This window comes from Aphis gossypii, chromosome X, assembly GCF_020184175.1.
Source record: "Aphis gossypii isolate Hap1 chromosome X, ASM2018417v2, whole genome shotgun sequence".
NCBI lineage: Eukaryota > Metazoa > Arthropoda > Insecta > Hemiptera > Aphididae > Aphis > Aphis gossypii.
Genome location: NC_065533.1, coordinates 23854147 through 23872465, shown reverse-complemented (window position 1 = coordinate 23872465; position 18319 = coordinate 23854147). Strand labels below are relative to the sequence as shown.

At 25.3% G+C, this 18319-nt stretch overlaps 1 protein-coding gene across 1 annotated transcript in view; it reads right to left on the bottom strand.

Moving 5' to 3' along the window:
• Positions 1-417: 417 nt before the first annotated feature.
• The window catches only part of LOC114121267 (transformation/transcription domain-associated protein-like), a 31052-nt gene continuing 13150 nt past the window's right edge, over positions 418-18319 (bottom strand). The window contains exons 24-57 of the mRNA XM_050206587.1: positions 16854-17086; positions 16632-16752; positions 16411-16544; positions 16184-16345; positions 15855-16109; positions 15499-15778; positions 15220-15425; positions 14642-14812; positions 14120-14260; positions 13717-14043; positions 13543-13647; positions 13125-13475; positions 12152-12300; positions 11784-12022; positions 9807-10183; positions 9420-9692; positions 9109-9359; positions 8880-9051; positions 8638-8805; positions 6052-6300; positions 5803-5988; positions 5637-5733; positions 5185-5564; positions 4976-5120; positions 4774-4916; positions 3070-3244; positions 2756-2999; positions 2591-2684; positions 1829-2044; positions 1567-1749; positions 1237-1380; positions 1033-1174; positions 774-970; positions 418-709 (exon numbers count right to left, since the gene is read on the bottom strand). Of these exons, the coding sequence (XP_050062544.1) occupies positions 497-709; positions 774-970; positions 1033-1174; positions 1237-1380; positions 1567-1749; positions 1829-2044; positions 2591-2684; positions 2756-2999; positions 3070-3244; positions 4774-4916; positions 4976-5120; positions 5185-5564; positions 5637-5733; positions 5803-5988; positions 6052-6300; positions 8638-8805; positions 8880-9051; positions 9109-9359; positions 9420-9692; positions 9807-10183; positions 11784-12022; positions 12152-12300; positions 13125-13475; positions 13543-13647; positions 13717-14043; positions 14120-14260; positions 14642-14812; positions 15220-15425; positions 15499-15778; positions 15855-16109; positions 16184-16345; positions 16411-16544; positions 16632-16752; positions 16854-17086 (6923 nt within the window). The 3' untranslated portion in view covers positions 418-496. The remainder of the gene's footprint in view (positions 710-773; positions 971-1032; positions 1175-1236; positions 1381-1566; positions 1750-1828; positions 2045-2590; positions 2685-2755; positions 3000-3069; positions 3245-4773; positions 4917-4975; positions 5121-5184; positions 5565-5636; positions 5734-5802; positions 5989-6051; positions 6301-8637; positions 8806-8879; positions 9052-9108; positions 9360-9419; positions 9693-9806; positions 10184-11783; positions 12023-12151; positions 12301-13124; positions 13476-13542; positions 13648-13716; positions 14044-14119; positions 14261-14641; positions 14813-15219; positions 15426-15498; positions 15779-15854; positions 16110-16183; positions 16346-16410; positions 16545-16631; positions 16753-16853; positions 17087-18319) is intronic.

Below are 18319 nucleotides of genomic sequence, written 5' to 3'. Positions count from 1 at the left end.
CTCTATTAATAAATTTTGTTCAAACTTCTCATCTAACTGTTCGGTAATACTTATTATTTTTGTTTTATATATAGCTCTTTTCACAACACCTTAATTCTAGAATTATGTTATTGTACAAATTATTTGTTGTTTTATTTATTAAAGAATATGTGATTCTTATTAATTATTATTATACATACATGATGATAATGATACACATACAATAACATCATATCATAAAGAATTAGTTTGAATGTATAAATGTATAAATGTAATACCTATATGGCTAAATATAAAAGATTAAAATAAATAAAATATTTTTATATATTTTATTATTTTGTTTACTAATAATAAATTACAAATATTTTAATTATATACTTAAACTGTTATTTATACATTTAAAATTATTATTACTAAAATAGAATAAAGGTACAAAAATCTTCTCAATATTTTATTAGCAATAAATGTAAACTAAAAGATCTATAAATATTTGTAAACCTAAGTGTTCATAAAATGTTTAAAGCCATGGGTACCATGCTGGATCTATTCGGCATAAATTGTCAACTGATGAAGCTGCACTTACGATTGTGCTTACCTTATTATCAGTACCATCAAAATTTGCTAGACTATTTAATTTGTGAATTATAGAATTAACCGCTTTTGTAACCATATTAATGATAATATCACCAGATATTTCGTCTCTAGCTGTTGAAAGTTCATCTTCCAATTTCTAAAAAGAAATATTTAAAAAATATTATTATTTATGTAACAAAATAATAACTATATTACTTTACTTTTTTATATGAGGTAATCATTTCATCTCTGAGTATAGCTCTAAGAATAGCTTGAATGTTGTTGTTAGGTTGGTTAAAACATCTAGCTGTTGCCATAATACTTGCAGTGAGGGGACCATTTTTTCCGATATCAGTCATTAATTCAACAAGATTAGGAGTTAATCTAAAGGGAACAGGTCGATTGGAAACTAGTTCACCTAAAATGTATATTCAATTAATTTTATTCAATTTAAAAACACTAATTATTGACAATAATTACCTTTTTTGTCATCAACGTCAAACTTGAAGTATGAAGCATTAAGTAAACCAGAATCTTGATGTATATACATCATATCAGGATTAAGTCTGGTAAGATGTAATACATACTCAGCCAAACATGATAAAGATAATTGAAGTGTAAGCTAAACAAATAAATTATTATAAAATCGTAAATCAAAAAAGTATAAAAAATTAATATTTGTACCATTTTTCTAAATGTCCAATAATCTGTAGGTGAAGCATATGTTAGAGTTGCCCAACTTTTCAGTACATGGCTTTGGCAATAATTTTTTTGTACTTCTAAAAATATATCCAAAAGCATTTGAATATTTGCTTGAGTTCCTTGATTCTAGACAAAGAAAAGTGAGTTTAAAGTTAATCACCGTCGAGGTTGCCACACCCAAACATACATTTGTTCTTTATCTTATAAACGCATAATACCAAACAAATTTATATTCAATAGTAAATTTGATATGTTAGCATCATATAATAAAAAGAAAATAATTTCCAGTCAATTTAAAAAATAATATATTACTTGAATATTAGCAAGGCATTGGTAATAATGTTCAATGCAATCATCATAAGGCTGAGTTGTACTCATTGATTTAAAAATATCAAGTAATGATAATGATGAAGGATTATCTTCAACAAGTCGTAGTTGTGGAGATACGGCAACAACCCTGGGTACTGTATAATATAAAAATCTGCGAGAAGTTTCCTACAAATAAAAGTTATCATACTATAAGATTTGTATTTGAATTAAATACAATCAAAATTAGTTAGTTAAGTTTACCCACCTTTTGTTTGGTTAAATAATGATTTAACATTCTTAATAGTTGTAGGACTCGTTCTTCACGTCTTGTATCACCTAAACCAGCATCATGCATTACCAAGTAAGAATATAATTTACCATTATGACCACGCATAACTAATCTTCTAGCTGAAGTATTATGCTTTTCAACTATTTGAACGGTTGGCATAAAACGAGCTATTTTCACATAATAATGTGAATGCTAAAAACATATTAATATTATTAATATTTTCTATACATTTAGTGATCATACTTTTTAAAATTGTATTTGAATTTTTATATAATATATGATTTAAAAATAAAACAATTTTGAATTTATAATTGAACAATAATAAGTACATAAATAAATAATATCAATAATAATATGGGCATGAAATAAAGGATATACCAGTCATTAATCAGAACTGGTATTAAGCCATTATTTTGGTTGGTTGTTCTTGGATAATGGATAGAAAGCTATCAAAGAGTTTATAAACAACATTTTATATTTCTAATAAGCACATATAATATAATTAAGCTTTAAATAATAATCATTAAAAGTAGATTCAAATTATTGAGCTATAGTTTTTACTAAAAGCTAATAAAAAAAAAAAAAAAAAAAAATAGAATGATAACTTTGATCTATATTTTTGATTTTTATAAGATAACTAATAAGCTTATGAATAATTGAATAGATTCCACATGTTTTATTTTCAAAACTAGAAAACGCTAATACCAATTTATATAATTTAAGTTTCAAAATTCATACCTTTGGTAGTAAAAATTCCCCGGGAATTTCAATTTCAGCAGTTTGAAGACTGAAATTACTAAGGAATCTACATTTTTCTTCAATTAAAAAGAATCTATAAATAAAATATGATCAATATAATTATATATACATATATTATACAAATAACAATTTTTCAAGTATTACTTTGGTAAAAGTCTAATTTTAGTCTCTAATATTTTTATCCACTTTTTCATTTTTGAAATCATATGATGCAATTTCATAGCTCCACGTAAATTAAAATCAAAATCAATAGAAAACTGTTGTTTCATTTTTTGGAAAACCGGATCTTGTATTGTTGTCTGAGCTCGTTTAGCTAAACTTTCAGACCCTGAACCTGGGAATGACTCTTTAGCTGCACTATTAGCAGCCATATTACTGGCTAATAATTCTGAAAATAAATTATATATAATTTATTAACATATAATTCAAACATAAATTTGTTTTTAAATAAATTTTACCTATTCCAATTCCAAACGTTGATACTAATTTCTTAATAAAATTTAATGTATGAGGTGTAATTTGGGCATCTACAACAGATCCTCGACTGTCAAAAGCAATGTTATAACATTTTGCTAATCCAAGACGAAGTTGTCTCAATACTTCTTCATACCAATTTTCTCTGAACCAAACCATCTAGAATTTATTTATAAAAGAATTATTTTATTTTATTATTGATAGATTTTATTCTTTTTAAATTTGACAAACAATAAAGTTATTCACAGAATTTTATTTATAATTTTTTGGATATTATGAAAATTTCTTTTTCTGATCAATAAAGATTTAATGTTTTAATAATACTTATATTTCAGGAATTTCAAACAGATTTATGACTATAACTTAATACAAAAATATAATGTATCATATGTTCTAGTATATCTTCTAATAATATTTTTTCTTGCATAGATTACAAGTATTTTTTTTTTCAATGAGATAATGTACCTAATAAATAATAATATATTAATTGATTTAATTTATTTTAAATTTAACAACTGAACATTATTTCATGTTATTTATTTAAATACTCTGTCCAGCTAGAACATGCCTATTATGGATTTCTTTAAGTGACAACCTGCCATCAAAACCATTTTCACTATAATAGGATGTTACGTGAAGATGTACAGAAGAATCAATTTTTAATAGGCCGCAATATTATGTTTTCTTACTAAATAGAGAATATGAATATTAATGATAATCCATGCTATACAGAAAGGATCAGTGACAACCTGAAAGGCTCAATTTTGACGTTGCTCCATCAACTTTCCAAAGGGAGTGGTGCCACCCCATGCCATTATCTCCAAAACACATGCTAAGACCCGATATTTTGATGTTTTCAGCCACATTTTATTTACAGAATGACCTTATTATAAGTAAATAATACATATTAAACTAATACAATGTATTGTAGTAAAGGACAGCCCCATGGATATGTAAGGTTTGATATAAGGGGGTGGTGGTGATAAATACTTAAATATGAAATTTTAACATTTAAAATTTAAGCTCAGTCTGCCACTGAAAAGAATTATAGCATTTTTCTGGTTAGTTTTTATTTTTATTTTTTGTATTTTTGAGTATGATGATCATTGAATATTTATACTACTATATAATACTATTGATTGTATATTTACTATTTAGTCAATGGTATAATATCTTGATTCTAACTCCAACACTTAACAGTTTAAACAAAATGTTATAACTTCATAATTAATTAAAAATAATAAATGTAGTGAAATTTCTAACAGACAACTAAATAGTAGCGCAGTGGCGGATTTACGGGGGGGGGGGGTCCGTGGGGTCTGAACCCCCCCAGACACTGATATTTACATATTATATATAATATTATAATGCATAAATAGAGTCTGTCCCCTGTCCTCTAGTATACATACATAAACACAATATAATATAACACAGGACCCCCTCAGAAAATTTTTAAAAATCCGCCACTGTAATCGGGAACAAATTACAGTTTTTCCACAAACTGAACCATTTGAATAATTGATAAAATGTCAATGACTGAGAGTATCTTTCATTTAGAGATTTTACTATATTAATATTTGGAAAACTGTGTTAGGTAAAAGCAAATAATAATAATATCATTATATAGTTATCATATATTATAAAACAGAAACTGGTCAATATGAAAAAATATTATGACAGAAATTTACCTGATCTACTATCCCTTCTAATGTTAGTACAATTGTTGGATGAACTTCTCGTTGCTGATGCATAATTTTAGAAAAACGTACCATTGCTGGTGTGGCACGTAAAGCAGAATCAGTTAATCCTGTGCTCTGAGTATATGTAGACTCTATAAACAATTCAATAATTTTTAAATAAAATAAATTATTATTTAATATTAATTAATACTTTGTGAAGTATGATTGGTTTGCGATTGCTTATAAGTGGCAGCTAATAACTCAGAATTTCTACAACGTTCTCTATATTCAATTTTATGATTAAAGTATAGTGTTCTTGTTGGAAAATACACGGCTTGTGGATATAATCTTCCAACCTAAGTTATGAATAATAATGATAAACAAAAAGTATTTATTTATTTATTTATTTATTTTTATTACTTGTATTAATAAGTTTTGTAATAAAGAACCGCCATCGCTTGCCAATGTAGTTAATAATTGTGGCACCCAAGGCAGCCATAATGCAGGTGGAACTCCATTAAAATGTGTATCAACTGTACTAAGCAATGAATATTCTTTATCATCATAAGTTAAAAGCCACAATACTTTAGCCAAATATTTTCGATATTTAGACTCATTTTGTTGACGACAAGCTTGCAAAAAGCATATTATTGCAGATACACCAGTTTGAATTGTATGATTAGGATAACTTTTAGTAAAGGTTTCTTCCAAGTACTCCCCCCAAAGTGCCCAAGCTTTAACCATAGAATCATGTAACTGCACAGCTGCCGAAAAAGCTTTGTATGCTTCTTCAGAATTCCCTATATTATTTACAAAAAAATTATTATTTAAATTATAATATTATAACATTTAAAATAAAATAATAAAATTACCAATTTGGCCAAGAAGCATTCCTTTAAGTGCATAAAATTCAGCAGTCATTTCACTTTGGAAAAATTTTAAATTTGTTCTCTCAATAGCTTCCAAACACTAAAATGAATAAGAAATAAATATGAAAAGCCAATTAAAGATATACTAAATAATATTACAAATACTTACATCTTGAATTTCATGTTTACTAGATGATTCGGATGCCATTTGCATATAACACTTTACTTGTTGTCTAATTTTATGGAAACAATCAACTACAGGTACATTAGGTATTGTATACAATCGAGATAATGTTTGAAGGCACACTCCAGTTAAATTATGTTTACGGCTAACTTTACCAAAGTGTATTATGGCCTGAAATAAAGAGTATAATTATTTATTCAAACAAATAGAATTACAATGTATATATATATATACTTGAGCAGAAGCGTGAACACCTAATACTGCATTAGTGGATTGATTGGGTTGAGAACAACATTTAATAACAAATTGGTAATGATGTTGTCGCCAAACAAACACATCACTCCAATGACTTAAGTCATCAGCTACAACTGGCAACCGATTCTTCCATGTTTTTATAATTGCTTTCATATTATGCAAAGAATTGTTTGTATCTTTTTCTTGTAATCCCTGGTGTATTTGAGCTGCCTCAGATAATTCAATTATCTAATATAAAAATATTAATAAAATAATTTCACATAATTCCTACATTATTCTTAGTATTACAACTAAATAGATAATTTATGCGAATTTGTGTACCACAGTCCACATTATAAACGCATAACAATTTAATAATAATAAGTCAAAATTTCAGGTCTACAACTAGAGAGAGCAAAAGGAACATTGCATCTTCTGGACCTAATCGTCCCCCACCCAAACAAGTATTAAATGTGTATATGTAGTGATATGTTATAGTAAAGTAATTACTAAGTAAACATTTTATTGTTTGATAATTTCATCGGTTAGTATAGAAACACTGTTTAGAGTAAACAGTTATTTTTAGCGGTATTGAAGAATATTAAAGACTCGTAAAATTATAATTCTTTCTTAACGTTTAAAGTTCAAATATTGCCTAAATTGAATACAGTTTTAATTTTTATTATGTAGAGAATGTAGTATAGGTTATTATTAAAATATTGTGTTAAGTATAATATATACCGTGATTTATTTCTTAATTTATAATTATACAAAATACAGCAATTGTTAAAATTAAGTTACAAATGTACTAACTTATATTAATGTCTAAATATTTTTGAAAATTTTATTGGGTGAAGTCACAAAGAAAATTATAATAATTTAAGTAGGTAATAATGAAATGTTTCAAAATTAATACAATTGAGTCTTGATAACTCGAATTTCAAGGGAGGTAAAAATAAATTCGACTTAAGTATTTTTCGAGCTACAAATATATTGCATCGAGTGTATAAGAATTCCCTAGCAAAAAAAAATTGAGTTATTTGAGAAAACATTTATGCAATGGAAGATTTTTTTTCAATATTTTTACTTCTTATCACTTTTCAGGTTAGTTTTATATTTAAGTATTAAATTAAATATAAATCATTAATTATGTATATAATTGGTTATTATAAGCTTTAAGAATAAACTATTTATTTTACAACTTAACAAGATAAGAAACTACTAATGTTAACAACAATAGTAATTAATTATATACTCTGAAAATAGGTTAGGTACCTTACCATGTCCAGTCTAAATAAATCAAGGTTTTGAATTTATGTTCATTGTTCATAAATGATTACACAAGAATATTTTGTAATAATAGTTTAGTATGAAATAAATACTATTTATTGATGATTTATATTAATTAAATGATCAAATTTAAACAGTTTATTTTTATATAATAAACAAATTATCATTGTACTTAACAGTTTTTTCATAAATATTTTATAAATTGAATTATATGACCCCATTAAAGAAAATCTGAACAATAATATCACAAGTAAAATAAATCAGAGGTAGCAATATTACCCTAACCTATAACTTATTATTATTATTATTTTAATAAAATCTACATAATTAGATTTAATTAGGTTTAATTATGACCTATAGGTACTATACATTTTAATAATTTTAAAAGGTATTAAGAAGAAACACATTCCAGTAGAGGTACTCCTAATAAAATTTAATCATAAAATTAAAATATATTATGTTTAATATATTCTTATTAAGAGGATGTTATAACCGCATGTGTTGTATCCGTCTTACTTACATACAACTTAGCAAATTATCTTTCAGTGAAATCAATTTTATGCTGTTAGCTTTAATAATAGATATTAATTTATCTATTATTAAACTTAAAGATAAGGCATCTAAAGCTTTTATTGATATTTTAATTTTTATGTGAGTTATAGTTATGTAAAATATTTAAACTTTGAAATGCTTGTAACTCACTTCAAAATTAAAATATCAATAAATTCCTATGAGATAGCATAGATAATATTCTTACCTTTAAGTTTGATAATAGGTAAATTTACTCTATTATTAAAACGAACGGTATAAAATTTATGCTGAACGTAAATTTTCTTTGTTGTATATGTTGTATGTATGTAAGACAAAAACAACACATACGAGTGTGACGTCCTCTTAAAATTAGTATTGTTTTAAATATTAGAATACCTAATCGTTTTTTCAAACTTAATACCAACATAATTTTTGAACCAGTTTTTTTTTTGGGGGGGGGGGGGGGTGTTTCTAGTATTTCCATTTAATAATAATAATAATAAATGCAGAGGATATTATTATTTGTAAATACAACGCTTCAAAAAATTATATATAAACTCAATGTTATTACTTATTACTATATATTTAACTATGTTCGGCAGAACACATCATATTAAATTTGAAACACAATAAGAAAGCATCCTCATTTAAATAATCAGTTACTTAATTGAAGCAAAACACCAATAATTATCTACTAACATGCTGCATGTATCATTGATAATATCGAACTATAACTAACATGTATTTGTTTTATTCTATATTTACCTGTTGGGAAGCTTGAAGATAATGCAAATGAATATGTGACACAATATGTGGTAATCGTCTCCATTCTCTAATTACATGTATGCTAGCCATTTCTACATTTCGAGCAACATATGGTAAATTTGGTTCATCTGGATGACAAATTGCCAAAAACCCTTTGTATAAATACATCTAATAAACAAAAGTATTGTTTAATATTTTAAAAAAATAGAAGTTTAAATTAAATGAATAAAAAATTACAATACCTTCCACAAAAATTCTTTAGGGCATGTATTATCAACATAACTCAATGCCTCACTCATTACACGCCAATCAGGTATACGCCATGCACTGTCTAATATTAAAAATGAATTGAAATGACCTTCAAGTTTTGAAAATTCAAGTAAACTGTCCCATTGATTCAGCTCTTTTGAACATCTTTAACATACAATATTGTATTATATAAGCAAATATTATTCGAAATTAATTATTTACCTAATCCATTGTGATTCCCATAACTGTGATTCATTTAAAACCATGTCTGATGCAGGAAAACTGGAAAATTCACTTTGAAATTTTTTTATTACAGACTCGTACATAGATAAAGCTTGTTCAAACAACCCTTGTTGTTCTAATGCAAGAGCAACTTTGGTCTCTCGATATTGAGCGTGTTTTTGCCACAAACCAGCCCACATGTCTTCTTCTTTAAGCTGTTTATACATTTCTGCTAATGTATCAGTAACATCCTGTAAATTTATATTTTTGATCAAGATGCTGTTATTAAAAAATGATCTATATAAACATACTGTTTGTGGAGATATTTCTGGTTCAAATTCATAACAATCTTGTTTTGTTAATTCAAAGTTATTATCTATCATCATTTTTTCTAAAGACAAAGTTACCCGGTGCCATAAATTATGAGATTTACCAATATATAACATGACACTTGGTTTAAAATGTATTTTTGGTTGACATTGGAATAATGCTTCAAAGAATGTGGAATTAACACTTGGATGAACATCTCTTTGAACGACATGAATACCACTTACAATAAATTGATTAATTTCAGGTAATAATATCTAAAATAATAAATTAAAAAAAAAACAATTTTACTTAATTATTTATTATGTATGTATACATGTTAACATGTAGATTCAATCAATAGTATTATTAAAATAATTTTGAATATTTACCGTTTTTTGTGTGGAATTTAATGACTCCCAAATAGCAGGAAATAATACAAGCCAAATTTTTTCTGCTAAGCTTGAATCCATATGACACAGTTGAGCTATGGCTGAACAGATATCTCCAAGTTTCATTGATTTTAGATTATCCATAAATTTTATGTGTCTGCTAATCAATGGTTCTAACTTTCCACCTTCAACAACTTCAATGTTATCAGTCACCATTTGATCAGTGTCCATTGCGTACTCTGATTTGACTCCAATATCTTCATTAGTATTAAGAATTTCTTCAATGAACGACGTATCACAGTTATTGACTAATTCTCTAATTGTTGGTAATTTTGATGAAGTTGATGAATTAGAATCTTTTAATGTCACAGGCAAATCTATAATAAATATGAAAATAATATTTATTTTAATAGACACTTGGAAAAATATAAAAACCTTATAAATAATTATGATAGAATAGATTATATAATATAATGATGTTTTTGTTTTAGATTCTGAGCGGAGCGATAAATGTATTGATTTTACAATGTTGTGTGTTTTTTTTTTGTGTCTGTGTATACGAGAATGTGTCGAAATAATGCATCGATTTTCAACTTCAGTAGCTTTTCCGGTTTGAAAGTGAATCTAGTTGGTGCATTGGAAGGTGATTCTTTGAAATTCCTAATAGTTTTCAAAAGCACCAGAAAAATCAAAAAAAAATTAAGGAAAAACGGTAATTTTTATGCAAAACCAGTTTTCGACCAAATCGATTTTTTTATATGGTTGTAATTCAAAAACTAATCACTGTAAATACTTGAAATTTTTACCAAATGTTTATGTTAGTGTTATCTATATACAGTTAAATTTTCAAAAATTGTTGACTTTTTTTGAGTTATTTATAGACCACTGAAATTTATTTTTATGAAAAAAATTTTTAAGTGTCAATACAAAAATTTTGGATGACCAATTTGGTCAAACAATTTTGAAAATTTAATACAAGGTTCCTTATGAGTTGTTCATATTGTAGCCAAAAAAAAAAATTAAAAATCGTTAGTCACAATTTTTTTATTAGCGTTTATAGTTCAAATTTTTATGATATTTTTGGAAAACGCGAAAATTTGCAAGTAATTTTGAAGTTGAAAAATCATAAAACACTAAGTAAACTTTAAGAAGCTATAAAGAAAAATCAAAACGTCATCATAAGAAAAATTTTAAGAGCGTTTGAATTTTAAGTTTTTACGAAATAGCGTAACGATAACGATTTATCCTCAAACAATTTTAAATATTTGTTATTATTCAAAAAGTATAAGTCGTAGATACTTGAAAATTTTACCAGTTATTTAGATTGGCATTTTCTTTACATGATTTAATTTTCAAAATATTTAGACTTTTTTTGGGCTATTTATAGACAACTGAAATTTTCAATTTTTCTGAAGTGCCGATAAAATTTTTTTGGCCCAATCAAAATACTTGAAAATTAATACAAAGTTTCTTATAAGTTATTCTTATAGTGATTAAAAAATTATAAGAATACATAGGCACAATTTTTTTTATTAGCATTTGAAGTTCAAATATTGACAAAGATTCGTCAAAACCATGAATACTTGCAAATTATATTGTAGGTATAATTCATAAAAAATTTTGTACAAGTAGCTAAGAGTTGAAAATTCAATACGTCATTTTCCATAAGTTTAACTTATAATAATTATAAAAGAACTTAAATTCTGGTGTATTCAGGCCATTAAACATAAACCACCTTTTTCACCAACCATTCGAAATGATGTCCTAGGCTGACAAATCATCTTCGTTCAGAATCGTTTTTCGTTTCAATGATACCTATCATTGGATTCAAATTTAACATTCCTATAATATATAATAATGATCCATACAGCACCTAATGTACAGCACAGCGGTACCCACTTACCCGCCTTTTTTAAAATTTATATAAATGTTATAAACCTTTAAATCAATCTAAATTTAAAATTTAAAATTTTTTACCTGGATCGACTGTAGCTAATAATAATTCAATACATTGTTTTATCCAGTAATGAGTCATCATTGGTTCCCAGTTTTGCGAACTCACTATATATAACAAACGCTCTGGTAATCTAATATTAATATGTTGATTGAATAAAGTGAAAAATTTTTCACGAACAGCCGGCTGTGAACATCGTAAACCACTTAAAAAAGCTGCTTCCAATTTATGTCCAAGTTCTGAATTACGTAACTCTTCATCCCTGAAAAATATTTTGATCAAAATTATTATGAATAATAGTAATAACAATGATATTTTGGTATTAATTATAACAATTAATTTACAATAAATTAAACCTTGGACATAAAAATAGTTAACTAGAAAAAATTACTTGTAAATGTGAATAATAATGTATAAATATTGAGTATTCAAGTCAGGAAACTTTTTTTCGATATGTTGCATGATTTTTACCAACAGTATAGATTTTTCATGCAAATTGGGTCCTTCATTCGGATGATTATGCATCCATTCTTCTAACATCTAAAATATAGAATATAATAACTAAAGTTTATAATTATTTTTTATTCAAGTATTAAACTTTTTTTTTTGATAAAGATTGGTTTAATTGTAATAAGTAAAAATGTCCAACACAAATATAATTATGAACTAAATTATTTGTTTTTATAGTATTAACTAAATATTTTACTATACAATTAAAACCTATTCACAGGTTAGGTTTTTATAATTATTATATATTATACAAATACTATGTATTTAGAATGTAAACACAGGACCTTTTATTTTTATCCATGCTAAGTTGATTTATATCCAAATAAATCAATAAGTAATGATTGCCACCCACTATAATAATATATAGTAAATACTAAATAGTAATACTAACAGTAAAACCCAATATAAAAACATTCATAAATTACTTAATAACTATTCAAATCCACTCATAATAATAATAATAATAGTAATAATCTTAGAGAATAAAGATCCAGAAAACCCAAATTGAAGTCTTAAAAAATAGTGGTGAACTCTTTTATAATAGCTTTAATTTAATTTAAACAAAACAATAAAATATTAATAGCTACACATAAAAGCGCCCAGAAGCTATATTTTTTTTTTACCCTAATAATATTAAAAATTACACTTATTACAAAAACAGTATTGTGATCCCCTAAAACACTTATACATTCAAAGATTGTAACCCGTTTCTGATACCCTTACAGTAACTACATCACTAAATAGTTGGTAGGTATCCCACCATTAGATAGATTTTCTTCAAAGTAAATTTCTTATTATACCTTTTTATACAGATAGTAATTTTTCTAATTAAACAAAAAAATTATAAAACATACTTTTAAAATTGTTTTCATTATTCTTGAATCATTTGTTTTTTCAATTAATCCAACGAGGACAGTTCCAATAAATGTTTTTCGAGTTTCAATATGCATATTTGTAACTCTGTTTTTCATCAAATCTAAACTTTGAATAACCAGCTCACTTATTCCCATTGAAGATTCTGTATTTGTATTTTGAGGCTGTTCACGGCATACTTTTTGCAGAACATGTACAAATCGAGAGGACAAGTTATCGATAAAAGCTGCATTGTTAGCACTGGCAGCTTTTAACATTATGACACATGTCAAAAATCGATTATAATTTTGTGATATGTTTTTTTCAAAATTGTTTAAACTTTCGTCAATTAACTAAAATTTAAAGATAATAGACAATATTTATAATATTAAGCATAATGCAATATATACAATAACTTACCACATTTATTAAAATGTAAAGTTCTTCAAGTTCATTAAGATATGGTTTTATCATAGGGAAAATATAAATTAAACGTGTAAGAAATGCATGAGCCATTCGTCCAATCTAAAATAATATATTACATCCAAAATAAAAATTTAATAATAAATATATTTAAATTGCAATTGCAATTACCTTAATATTGGTAGTAGTGATGCAATCATATAACGATTTTTGAAGAGGTTTAATTGTGTTTAAAAGTTGTTCTTTAGGTAAGATAGTTAAAAAAAATGTTAAAAGATCAAATGCTGATGCAATATTTGCAACAACAATCGCAGTAGCAGCATTATTAGTAGCTGGTTCTAAACTTGATACAGTACAAAACACATTTTCCATCCATGCTAATTTTAACATATCAATACATCTGGACATTATACCTTCTGATTTCAAAGCAGTCCTTAATAATACAATACATCGTTTAGATAGTAACTCTGCCATACTTCCAGAAACACCATCATTTACCTAATAACATAATATTTTACACAAATGAATAAATAATTAGCATGTATTAATAAATTGAAAAAATTGAAAAACAAACCTGACAAGCAAGTTTTGCCAAATAGTTTAAAACAACTACTAAGTCATTCTTGCTAATAGATACATCTTTGTCATAATCATCTAATTGTAATGAAACTGGAGATTTAAGTTTCATTTTTATTACATTTTCTTCCATAGAATTCTAAAATAAAAAATAAGATATTTGCATAAATACAAAAAATATAAAGTTATGCTATGTCAAATAACATTTATATTAATCAAAAATGTAATTATTTTATTTTTAGAGAGTTCATGATAAGAAATTGGAAAACATTTAAATAAATAATAAGACAGACATGTATTATATAGTAAAACTTTTTTAATAGAAATAAAAAGTAAAATATTAAAGAAGTGTAGTAAAAATATTGAGTACACAATTGAGGTTTAGCCAAAAATAGAAATAATAGCTATCTGATATTAGCAAAAACAGATTTGCCTTGAAATATTAAATAGCAAATAGTTAACAAGTAAAGTGAAATAGCAAAGATTTTAATTATTACTAATGACAATTTGATACATTTACCTCGGCTGTATTATTTTCATTTCTAATTCGTTGCAATTCCCATTTTATAATAACTTCAGCTATTTCCACAGCTAATTTTTTCTGTTCAAAAGTGGCAGATGATATAAAAGCCAATTTATACATTGTATTTAACATATGTTGAATAAGTCTATGTCTGATTGGATAATATACCTAAAACATAATAACTTAAGGTGTATTATAAAACGTTAATAATTAAATTAAAATACATTTTAAGAATGTATTTACATAACGTTTTTAATATTTAATTTCAATTATTAAGTTAAAATAAAATAAATATTATTTTAAAGGAAGATCCTTCACAACATATTGCAAATGGGTTAGAAGGAAAATTAGTCATTTGCAAGTTGCAATATCATATTATACTGTTAGATGCAAGATAATGTCTGTTTACTGATATTCAAACTTGTCATCACTAGGATTCCTCCTAAGCTTGAATATATGTAGTTACAAGTATTGTAATTCTTAACATGCATGGAATATTTACTTTATATGATTTTTCATTAATTTATTATTCATACATATACATTTTTAAGACTAAGAAATTAATTAAAAATTACATTATAATGTCTGACAACCAAATGCAACACATGGAATAGCTGTTGCATTAAATGTGCTTCTTCAACAATAATTTTCTTTGTGCACTGACATAATAATTTATTTCCATTGTTCATACGAATAGATAATGCAGGTGTTATTAAATCCAATGCCTGCCGAACAACAATTTTCACTTCGACATGATGTGCTTTAAGGAGTTCATGAAATACTATAAAATTCAAAATATAAAATACCTGTATAATATAATATATCTGTTGTCAAAATAATTTTCTATTTAATACCTTGAATAATTATTTGGCTATCAACATGATATGAAGCAATTATATATGACAGTAACAAATGGCCACTGTATTGAGCAGTTGGATCAACACAATTTTTTTCTAATGAACATGGCCGCCAAGCATAACTCATTACTCGTTTTAAATTTTCGCAGAGTTCATCAGGACTATATGCACTTTCTTTATTAACAGGAAAATCATCAACTAACATACATCCAAGTTGTAACAAATGAATACGAATGCTGTCATCACCAATTCCTGGTGGTACTTCATGATTAATTAACTAAAAAAAAAATGCAATTAATTAATATTCACACACATTTTAAGCTGAATTTATTTCAATAATAATAGTATATTACCTGGTATATATAAGATTTAACAATGTTTCCTGTTGAATCTGAATGATCAGATGTGCCATAAATTAAAGCTTGTTGTTCATTATTTTCATAACTAGCCGAAACAGAAGGTAATATAATGTATTGAAGGATTTTAGATTTGAAAAGATTACTCATATTATTATTCTGAAATATTTCGACAAAACGAAAAAATGCTTTACGTTTCCATTGAGGAGAAAAAGTTTTTGCAACCGTTTCTTCTAAATACGTTCTTAAAAACTAAAAAAATAAAATAAAATAGATTGATATAAAATAAAAACTGAATAATAAAATAGTTTTTAGTTTAAACTTGCCTGAAAATCAGATATAAAGCTATAACAAAATGCTCTGATCAAATGGAAGAGTAAATCTATTTCATTCGGGTTATGAATAAAATACTGAAGTAACACCTTTGCTAACATTTTTGGCTCATTCCAGTGAGAGAATTCAAGATATCCAGGGTTCAAAAAATGTTCCTTAAGTAATTATGTAATTAATTATCTAATTTATATTTAAATTAATTTTATTATTATTATTTTACTTGGTAGTGTTCAGATGCCCATAGTTCTGATAATGATATAATTAAATCTGTTTGGTTATAAATCCATTTTCTATCTAGTCGTACAATAGAATTAATAATTCTAATAGTTTCATATTGAATAACTTTAGTAGGATCTAAATAAATGTAACAAACAACATTTCCTCAATGAATAATATTTGCAAATGAATATTACTTCAACATAAATTAATAATATTGGTTACCTGAATGAGAAGTTGTAATTAACTCATTAAGCCTATGACTACTACTTTGAAGAGCTTCTCGTATTGTTTGGCATTTTTCATTAGCGATCATCATGTGTAAGTATTTTACCCAATTAGGCTCCTATATCATAAAATTGTCAAAGCATTATTCAATATGAGTGCTTATTAATCATTAAAACCTGATATATTTTGTTTTAAATATTTAACTAATTATTTTCTTACCTTTATATGATTATCTTGTAAAAATAGTTGCACAATTTGAGTGGGATATTTAAGCAAACATCCTAAAAGTGGTGTATGAAATGGAGATAATATGTTCACCTGAAGGCTTTTTTCACTATCCAAAACTAATCTACAGAGTGATTCAATATGCCAATAATTGGCTAAAGATAAATGTTTATACATTTCAATAATAATCACCATTATTGATTCATAGTTTCCGCTCTTAGAAATTCCTAATTTAAAAGATAAAAGTATTTAAGTTTTCAACATTAAAATTTTGATTAGATTATATAGTTCTAAAATAAATAAATAGTATGAAAATTGGTCATACGTTTATTTGATTGTTGGTTATTAATAAGGCTAGAATTTATGTGATTGGTATGTGTTTTCTTTTTTTGCAATGTTCATTATAAATTTAATTAATAAAGTCCACAAATTACCTCATATTAATACTACAAAAGTTTTATTTTTTATTTTGCATATTTTTTCATGTATTAATAATGAACACAAAGAACTAATATAATGTTATATGGTATAGGCATATTTAAACAAAAGTAATAAAATGGACAAATTACCATACCGCATATATACTCCTAATTTCAATTTAATAAAAACAGAAATTTTGTCTTTGAAAAGTAGAATATACTAAAAATAATAAAACTTATTTAGCTTACATAAAATATAATTTAATTTAATTTATTTTAAAATTAGTATATGATACAATGATAGTTTGGAAATATTTTGAAAAATTCAATCTTTATTTTAGTATATTTTGTAAATCTTATCATATTTTAATAAAATTAAATGTATATTTTACAATTCTATATTATATAAAAAATTCTAGCTCTAGTAATATTATACCAAAATTAGTAACCATAAATTTAAATAATGTCACTTTATATGGTTTATTGCAGCATTTAAAAATAATGTATTACTAGTTCTATTTCATTGCTATTAGCCTCCAGTATATAATATCCTAATTTATTGAATTATATATACTAACACCACTAAATACTAAACACTCTTGGTTTTTGATCCGCTATTTAGAGATATCTGTTAAAAGAGATTTCATTGTATTCACATATACATTACAATAAAATAAAATCAGTTTTTATATTATGAAAACTTAGATTTTATACTCAAAATTTATATCAAGATCTTATTTAAAAAATAAATATTACACGTAAAAAACATTTGTTACCTATTTCATTTTATCCATGCATAAATTACAGGAAAAACAACCATTAATGATTATTTTAATATAGTATATTTTAAGAAAATATATTAATTTATTTATTAGGGGTAGTCAAGAAGCTGCATCAGTTGTAGACAAAATGAGGAAAAATATATTAACAAGATATGTTATAAGGAAAGGGTGCCTTGGAAGCAGTGAGAATAAAATATATGGAAATGAATGTAGAAGAAAATAAAAAAGAAAATTGAAGAAGAGATAGATAAACAAAATA